At 52.4% G+C, this 9847-nt stretch overlaps 1 protein-coding gene across 1 annotated transcript in view; it reads right to left on the bottom strand.

Moving 5' to 3' along the window:
- JPH2 (junctophilin 2) overlaps positions 1-9847 on the bottom strand; it is a 32344-nt gene that overhangs the window by 13592 nt on the left and 8905 nt on the right. The window contains exon 4 of the mRNA XM_031058074.1: positions 9428-9843. Coding sequence (XP_030913934.1) covers positions 9428-9843 — 416 coding nt within the window. The remainder of the gene's footprint in view (positions 1-9427; positions 9844-9847) is intronic.

Here is a 9847-nt window from a genome sequence, read left to right on the forward strand (position 1 = left end):
GCAGGAATGTTTGCAGGACTCAGAAGGGATCTAGGGAAAGCTGAAGAAGTTTTTTTGTTAATGGCAACGTGGTCCCTTCTGTGCTCACATTGTGAAGGGCAAGAGGACACAGACCTGACCAGCACACACCTGGGCTGGGGCTTGGACTGGATGACATTTAAAGGTCCCTTCCAGAATTCCATGATTCTACATCCTGACTAGGACAGAACTTTTTGGCTTCTCCATTTGACACACCATCTTCATATTTGTGTCACCTCTCTAGCTGGAGCATCCCTTTCTTCCTGCTCAGTCCCAATCCATCTCCTTTGTGTCTTTCCCTCTGCCTCCACATGCACACAGGTACCAGCAAAACTCTGCTACCTTCATGTGCCTGTCAACCAGACCACAGGACTGAATATCCCTCTTCAGTCCACCTCTCATGCCACTTTCCCTGCCCTCAGTCAAACCCATCCGTCCCATCCCATGGCTGTCCTGCCCTGACAGACAGCTGTACCATTCATGTTCCTTTTGCTTTTGTTGCTCCATCACTCACATGCATGTACCCACTCCATTTACACTCTGACACCCCTGGGGTGCATGAGCCTTTGCTGTTTTATTATACAGGCTCTGCACCTGCAAGGTGTGATCTAAATTCTGAAATAAGTATAAATCAACACAATTTGCATCCTAAAGGAAACACCTCCATACTACTGAAGCAGAAAGGCAAAAAGAGAAACCATCCTGACTTTGCAGAGCAGCTCATGAGATGCCCCAGGCTTTTCCCTCTCAGTACCAGCACTTACACAGAAGTGGTAGCACTTTGTACATGCCCAGGCTACTTGGCTGGATAAATCAGACCTTTTCTCTTTCCTTCCACAGAAAGGGCATGACCAGGCCATTCAACCCAGAGAAAAGCATCCTTTTCTGTGCAGTGCTTTGGAGCACAGGCCGGGCAGAACTCCCTGCCACCTAACAAGCTCATCCTTTATGATTACTTGGTGAATTTTTAAAATACCGAAATGTTATCCTCAGCTCTAAATAGCTCTGAGCCACTTGCATCTTTCACTGAGGGATACTTCCCTTTGGAACAGTTAAAGAGATATTAATCTTTCAGCAGACAGATCTGCAGCTGTCTTCAATGAGAGGACAACCTACTCACCCCAGCCCCACATACAGGAGGATGTGCCCCATCAGTCTCAGCCTGAGTGCCCCGGGAGCTGAGTGGGACTGGGTAGGCAGTGGTCAGCAGGACCTGGCTGTGCCACCCTGTGAGGAGCCCATGGGGCTGGCACAGCCCACAGCTGCTCTCTGTTTCCCCCACAGCCCCAGGATGCAGCCAGCAGCTGCCCAGAGCTGGCAACAAAGGGAGCAGAGCAAGCCAGAGCCTGCCAGCTCAAAGGGCTGCTGGCACCAGGATGACACCCTGACCCAGGGACACTGCACCACCGGCAGGACAGGCAGCTCCTGGCTCTGCTGGAGCCTGTCCTGACAGCACAGCTGGGAGCAGCTTGTCAGATCATCCACAGAGATATTTTTGGGAAAAGAGGGATTTGCAGCTGCCAGCTGGACCCTCTCCTTCTCCCCCTGGTTTACAGGGCCACTCTGCTGCTCTGGGTGCAGATTGAGTGGAGCCCCGAGGGGCAGGAGCAGGTCCCTCAGAGCAGCACAGCCCTGGGGCTATGCCCAAATGCCAGTGATTTGTTCCAGCTTCCAGAACACCCTTCCCAAAGGGGCTCAGCAAATGCCCTGGGGACCCTGATTTAATTAGGTACCACTGCAAAAGGAAAGGAGCTGGGTTATCCCACTGACCAGTGCATCAAAACATCTTTACAGCACATATGTAATCAGGGTCCTTCAGCTTTTCCACCCATAAGAGGAGTGTGCTTTACCAGATTGCTGGATCCACCAGCATTAAAATGGGTGAAAAAGTCTGTGCTTTCATTCTAAGATTGTTGTTTTTTTCAACCAAAAGTTTTAGCACCTTCTAAATCAAATGTTTTTCAGATTTCAGAAATCCAAACCAAAAGAGTGAGGAACTACTGAATTTGTTTTGTGGAGTTTTTTTCCCAGTCAAAAAAAGAAAAGCTGATTTTTTTTTTTTTTGAAATTAAGGAGTATTTCTTAAAATACTGCATTTGCCCAAAACCCCAATTACTTATCAAAATTTAAAGTAGGAGCCTTTTTCTCTGAGTTCTGTAGGTCTCTTGAGTTGATGTTCACAGATCTGAGTTCCAGGAAAAAGAAGAGATGGAGCTGGAGCTGGGAGGGCACCAGCCCACGTCCCAGGCTTCAGTGACTGCAGCTCCCATGCACCTGTACCCAAGGCTGCTGAGAGCACCCAGGTCCCTGCCAGCCCTCAGTGAAGAATCATCAGGCTCTGCAGGAGCAAAATTAAAAAACTTGGGACTGAGAAAGCCAAAGGGGTCTGGCTCAGCTCCAGGATAAGCTGAAAAAGATGCCCTGCCTCCAGGAGAAGGGAGGCTTTCTGCATCACAGGCTTTCTGTTTAAATTGGACGTGTTACCTAAATATTATTTCTTTTTCAAGATAAGGCTATTTCACATTCCACTAAAATGAGGATAATCTCTGAGCAAAGCATGGCTGAATTCAATGATTTCAAAGCCCAGCTCCCTGCAAGCATTGGATGGGAGTCAGAGCCCTCTTGTTCCACGCAGCAGCAGATCAATTGAACGAGATGCTATCATTTTCTACAGTCATTTTTGCAGATTAAAGTGACACTTCATTTTTCCCTTTCTGTGTTTGTAAGTTGTTGAGATAAGGATTTCCCACAAGGTCAGAATGAACAGCCCATTAATTCCACTTTCCCTGCCTGGCTGGCTATCTGAATTGTACCCATCCCTAGGGCTGACATCCTGCCATCCCATCTCTGCTGCTCTTGAGGGGATCCCTGCAGGACAGAGCCTCACTTGCCTCAACCCTGATAACCCAGGAAGCCCTGGAGAAAGCTGTGTGCTGTCCAGCAGATGCCTCCTCCTTGGAACTACTGAAAATGCATGCTCCCTCTTACCCTAATAAGGCATGAAAGTGCCTGAGGAAATTCATGTGAGGTGGGTGGAAAGCAGATAAAGCTGTGCACCCTCCTCTGGAATCGGAGCACATCCCGTGTAAGGAGCACAGTGGGCCAAAAATGTGTCAGTGCTGGAGCTGCAGCCAGCCTGGATGAGGCTGTTCTGGGAGAGGGCTGGAAGAAGGGGGTGAAGGCATCACACCATCACTCACCCAGTGACACTGAATCCCTCCAGCCCAGAAAGCCTCACACACAGCCCCCCTTTGTGGGGGGACACACTGTGGGGGTCCTGCAGATGGGGTGGGTGTCTGATCCTGGCACTGGACCCCACAGTTCTGGTTTTCTCCACCAGTCCCTGAAGCAACTGGGTTTTGATTAAAAAAAAAATCAATCATGTTCCTCACTAAAGTTTGGAGAAGAAATGGCCACCAGGAGAGTAAAGTGGGGGTTTCTCCAAGGAGTGGAATGGGGTTTGGGAATAGGCGTCCTCCTTGCTTATTTCCCTCCTCTGGCTGATAATGAAGTAATTGATAATTAACAGGAATTAAAGGAGTGAGACAGGACAGCCATGCTGTCCCCATGGCCACACCAGATCAGGAACAGAGAACAGCTCACTCAAACCCTACAGCCTGCACTGCTCCAGTGGATGGCTGGAATGAGGATTAGGCAGAGGTTTGAAAACAGCAATATTTCTGCAGAGCTGGAGACTGCGGTGCCACACAGAAAGAGGGAGAGTCCCAGCCCTGGGCTTTGGCTGGTGCAGAAATAGATGCCAGCAACTGGGTTCCTACTAAGCAAGGGTGATGAAACAGGATTATCCTCTCTATAAACACACCAAGCTCTGTGAGAAACATCTTTACTGGGACAGCAGGACTGAGGAGCGTCCCCTCAATGCTGTGTCCTGGCACTCAGTTATAGCAGGGAGCCACGTGGCTGCCCTTGCTTCTCCCTGTCCACTGACTCCCTGAACTCTGTCCATGGAAGTTCCAAGATGCAGATTCCCATTATGGGGGCTGTGAGGCAATCAGAATTCCTGAAGCAGCCAGAATACCCAGCATCAAGGAGCTGTGCTCAGCTCAGGCCACTCCACTGCCTCCAGGTGTGGTTGTACCTTGCTAGAAGTGACCCTTCCACTGCAGCCCATGGGGAGGTGAGGGGCAGCCCTTGGTCCCCCTGCACCTCCATGCACTTGTCATTTAAGCCCCATAAGAGCTCAGGGTGACATCTGTGATCTTTGGTGACTGCAGAAATGCTGCTCACAACTCTTGTGTCCCTCCCTGGTCAGTAGCAGCCAGTGACCCGCCCGGGGCTGGCAAAAGCTCTGCCCATCTCCTGCCTGCTGCTGCCTCCTAATTACACACCCATCCCTCACATGGAGCTGTGGAGTCCTAGAGCAGAGAGATTGTGAGGCTGGGAGAGCACAGGAGGCTCAGTTGGTCCCTCCTGTCCTGGCAGGGCTGTCCTGAGCCACGGCGGCCGCTGCTGCTGCTCACTCACAGGGTGGCCATGAGCATCCTGTCCTCTTCTGCCTTTAGACCTAAAGGTCTGGGAATGTGCTGAACTCCTGAGGCGTCTAATGCCTGTGCTTCTAGCTAAAAGCACATTTAAAAAAAATCCTTTTGCCTTTTTAGAGCAAACCCCAAGTCTGATTCAACAGACCTAAAATCCCAGGTCTGAAATCTGGCCTTGGGGGAAGCTGAGCTGTGCTGTCAGCCCCAGGAGCACCATGGCCACTGTGCCCACCAGCCCAGCACTGCACTGGACACAAACCATACCTCACCAAAGAGGTGTCTGGGGAAGACATCCCTTTGGTTGCCCACTTTCCCCACCAGCAGCCTAAACCCCTGAGAGCAGTGGGGACGAGGGCAGAGCTGTGCCAAATAAAGCACCTTCCGAGTGGGAGCGGCGTGGGCTGCCCCAGCCCCAGCTCTCAGCTGTCACACTCAGGCCATGCTGATAAAGCCCTGCTCTGCCTGCCCTTATTTAGTCAGGAGCCTGTGCTGACTGCAGCGATTTTGGGACGTCATTTGCACCACGTTCCCCAAGGAGACGCTCGCTCTGCCCGGCCACACAGCCTGGAAATGCTGAGCGCAGGGAGACAGCCCTGCTGGGAGTGCAGCCAGGCACAAGAGCCTTGGAAAGTGATACAGGAGCTGCCAAGGGCTCTTGTTGTTTGAAGGGAGAGCTAAGATGTGCCCCAAAGTCATGGGTATGGATAGAAAATCAGCTTAGGCTTCAAAACCAGGCAACACTCACACTGAGTAATGCCCATGTGCTGGTGGTGAGGAAGCCACATCAATGTAATGTTGTGCTTCCACAGAGCCCAGGCTCACCCTAATGAGCAAACCCCACTGAATCAGGAATTGATGGCCCACACTTCAGAACAGAATACAGAAAATCCTACAGATGTCTACTGATACTACATTAAAACAAAAATAAATCCAAAGTGTATTCACTCGTAGTTGTACTCTCCAGGTATAAACCATGCAGGGGCTACAGGGCCAGCACATGAGTACAAACTGGTGAGGCACAGCAGCCATTATAGCCTCGAATATCTTGCTTTCCTACTGATCCCGTGACATCCAGCAGATGTATCTGAGGTGTTCCTGCCAGGACAGGCACCCTTCAAAGGATCTCAGAGCTTGGCCAGACCCGTGCCTTGCAGGACACATGGCCAAGTCCCTCCATTGATTTTGGTCCAAGTCACTGGGAAGCACAAGCATGTGCAGAAGCAGACCACGTCAGATACTGCTGCCATGGGACAGAGGTGGGATTTGCAGTATTTACACTCCTTTTGTCCTTAAAAAGCACCAGAGAAAAGGAAAACCCCTGTAAAAGCTGCCCAGCTACTGAGCACACAGATTTCAAAACTCAAAGGTTCCCCCTGCCCTTCCTCTTACTTTGTTTTACTTTATTTTAATCTGAAGAGATGAAAGCTGACCATTTTCATGCTTCTTCTCCCTGTATTCTGTGGGACCATCCTCCCCACCTGACAGACAAACACATTGCTCCCCAGGCACAAGGAGCATCAAGTACCTGGGGTACAGAGCACCCTATTCTGTACCAGCCCATGTGCCCAGAAAGCTGCAGGGCAGCTGTTGCACACCTCAGCACGGCTTTGAACCAGCTCACTCATGGCCTGGTGGCAGCTGTCCCCTCCTCACAGTCCTGCAGCCACCAGTTTGTCTACTTCATCTCCCGGGAGGTGAAGCCCCAGCTGTGATCCCAGGCTCTTCCTGTGCTTCCCATCCACCCCAACTTTTTTCCAAAGGAGTCCCCAGTCAGGATGTAGTGGGGGAAAGGGAAGGGTGTGACACAGCAGGTGCCTTCACCTGGCACTGCAGGAACAGCCAGGTCCCAGCTCTGACAGGAGCCCCTTGGGATCACAGCAGGACCAGTCCTGCAGCACCAGCAGTGCAGGGCAGGGCTAATGAACCCTCATGGTGTGTGTTAGGTGTGTTAACCCCACATCCATCCGTGGCTACCCCTGGGCAGGAGCAAAGCCCTGTCTGCCAGCTGCCACAGAGGCTGCATTCCAAGATGACTTTTCTCCTGAGTGAGAGCAGCCTGGGTGAGGATTCACACTCCAGCTTCCATCAACTCCATCCCTCCAGCTGATCCACAGAGCTGCTGAGGGACATGGCCAGGGTTTATACCCAACATCTGAGCAGCACCAATGGGCTTTGCATGGGGTGCAGCTGGCTGACCTGGATGGGCTGCTCAGGAGAGCATGGCCCCACACCAAATGATTTCCACTGAAATAATGAAAACCAGAGCTGTTGTCTCAGCTGACAGTGAGATGATGTCCTCAGCTTCTCGCACAACTGGGAAAGCAGCTGGATTGCCAACCCAGGAGGATTCAGGAGGGAGCTGAGGAGGCCGGGGCAGTGCTGTGGGGGCAGAGGCAGCAGAACAGGCAGTAGCTGGCACTGCCCACGGCCCTGGCTGGAACACCAAAGTGAAACAGCACTGTTTCACTGGGACAGGAGCTGTGAAGCAGCCTCAGACACCCTTGGAGCAGAGCATGGGGCAGGGGAGCTTTGGTGACCACACTGACCATGGTCCCTGGCTGTCACTGCTCTCCTGCCCAAAGCTCCCAGGCAGGGCACCCCTCAGTGCTGCTGCCAGCCCCAGCCATGCACCCCAGGGCTCGGCACGTGCCTGGGATTCCTGCAGTGCAACTGGCAGCTTCCAGTGCTTGGGCTTGTTTTCCTTGGAATTTCTATCCCTAAAGAGCCTTTTATGGTGCAAAAGGGAGAAATCTGGCCTTCTCCTGGCATTTCACCCCCAGACAGCAGGAGGCTGGATGCTACAGCAGTTTAGCTCTGCAAGGGGCTCCCCCGAGTGCCACAAGCAAATGAAACTCAAACATCCATGAACAACAGCACAGGTGTGCAGAGGTAGCTGGGAATTCACACAGCCCACCTGCTGTGTCCTGATAATTAGTGCCTAGTAATAAATGAAATGTCTTCCCCAGGAAAGGATGGGTGTAGCCTCAAAGGCATTTTTTTGGGTAAGGGACACGTTGCCATCTGAGGAGAAATGTAAATGCTCCATCTAGAAAGCTCCACCTCACAGTTATGAGCTCAGGCAATGCTAATGATAGTGCAGACCTTCTATAAACTGTAATAATCCATTTTCACAATCTGTCTGCAATTACTCTGCCCTGGGTGTGGAAATTGAGGCAAGGTTCAAGGCCAAAGCAAAAGCTGTGGCAGAGCTGGGATTTAAACTAAGGATTTTCTCCAGGAAAAATTATGTAGATTTACTCTCTACCACAAATCTGAGGTGAAAGGAGGAGGGAGGAGAGCACGAGTCGGATTTACAGAAGGCATCAGGTAGAGAGAGCAGCTCTGCCCTGAGCAAGATACACCAGGAATAAACACTGATGGCAGTGCTGAGTTACAGTTTACAGGACAGGCAGCCTGAATTCCCCTCTCCCAGCGGGCCCAGCTTGGCTGGAATCTGTGCTGCAGGAACAGGACTGGGGTTCTACACTGCCAGCCAGCACAACAATCCCTTCTTCCCTGCCCAGCAGCCACACCACTGCAGGGTCTGCTGGCTGAGGGCTCCCTGGAGGAAATCAGCTTCCTTCCATGTCCTATTTCCTCCAGCTCCAAGGTTTCCTTAATAGGAAATTATTCCCTGGCTGCACTGGGGAGGGATGCAATCCCGGGCCAGGGCAGCGGGCGCATTCCAGCCCCTGATTGAAAACACTGCAGAGCCGCTTTTGATCCAAAGTGTAAATAGTGTATAATAAAAAGAGGTTTGTGTAAACCAGCCAAGCTCTTGGGGAGCAGTGTTTGCAGCTCCAGCCTCCTTATTCACACCACAGCCACACGCTTTTCCTGGGCACAGCAAAGCTGGTGTTGGGCTGAGCCTGCCCTGCCAGAAGGATCCAGGGCCCCACGCCACTCCAGCCTGTTATTTTTATCCTAGCTGGCCCTGCATGGAGCTTCACTTGCAATCCTGCTGGGTTTTCTTCACCAGTCCCTGAAGCAACTGGGTTTTGATTAAAAAAAAAAAAAATCAATTGTGCTCCCCACTAAAGTTTGGAGAAGAAATGGCCACCAGGAGAGTAAAGTGGGGGTTTCTCCAAGGAGTGGAATGGGGTTTGGGAATAGGTGTCCTCCTTGCTTATTTCCCTCCTCTGGTTGATAATGAAGTAACTGATAATTAAACGGGAATTAAAAGGAGTGAGACAGGACAGCCATGAAGTCACAGCCACTGCCCAGCAGCTGAGCAAAGCCTGTGCAGAGTGAGGTTTTCTTGGTGAGGTCAGGTGAAACCTCAAGGACTGTTACGACCACATTTCCCCAAGGAAGAGGAAAGGAGCGAAGGCTCCCAGATCTCTGTTCTCTGCCAGGTCAGCTCTGAGACTGGCAGGGATGCTGCAGGAGGAGCGTGCTGCCAACACAGCTCGGACACAGGCAGGGATGTGAGCTGGAGGAGGAGAATTTCCCGTGCCCTTTCCAAGCAGACCCTGAAGCCACTCTTATTTCCTCTCTCCTCCATCCCAGGAGAGACAGTGGAGCAATTACACTCAGCTGCTAAAATTGACAACCCTCATGCATCCCACAAACTTCCCCCAGAGCCCACACTGTGTTCTGCTGCAGCCCCAGTTTGTCTGGGACACATCTGGCTGCTCATGAGCCTGTTGGATTTATCACCATCAAACCCTCTGTTTCTCAGGCTGCCCCATCAATGCCCAGCAGCTCTGACAGCAGCATCAAGGAGCAGCTTGGATGCTCCCCATCCTGCTGAGTGCCAGGGCTGGTAACAATCCCTGCTGTCCAGCACCTCCCCTCTGGACCAGGGCTGCAGGGGGACACGAGAGGGGATGAGAAAAATAACAGCTCCCAAACACACGGGATGGGGATGTTCCCACGGGAACCTGCGTGCTGGAGCTCCAAGCACCCACCTGGATGCTGCAATCTCCGACTTTTGCCGGGCAATGGCCGCTGCCCTCTGCGCTCCCTCCACGCTCCTGTCCACCTTCTGCCGGATCTTGGCGCTCTTGAGCGGTATCACCCGCTTCTTCATGCCTTTGACCAGGACATTGTGGCGGTACTTGCCCTCCTCCTTCTTGCCGTCGGGCAGCGTGGTGCAGCCGTAGCCGTGCCGCAGGTTGTCCAGCCACTCGCCCTCATACTTGAGCCCGCTGGAGCGTTCGCTGACGCCGAAGCCGGCGCGTTTGTCGTTCTTCCACTCGCCCATGTAGGTCTCGGTGGTGGTGGCGTCGATATCGGACTCGAAGGGGGTGTACTCCTCACCCTCGGCGCCCTCGCCCAGGCTGACGGTGGAGGTGGCATCGCTGGCGGGCGGGCCGGTGGCGCGCTCG

Source organism: Geospiza fortis, unplaced genomic scaffold, assembly GCF_000277835.1.
Source record: "Geospiza fortis unplaced genomic scaffold, GeoFor_1.0 scaffold188, whole genome shotgun sequence".
Lineage (NCBI taxonomy): Eukaryota > Metazoa > Chordata > Aves > Passeriformes > Thraupidae > Geospiza > Geospiza fortis.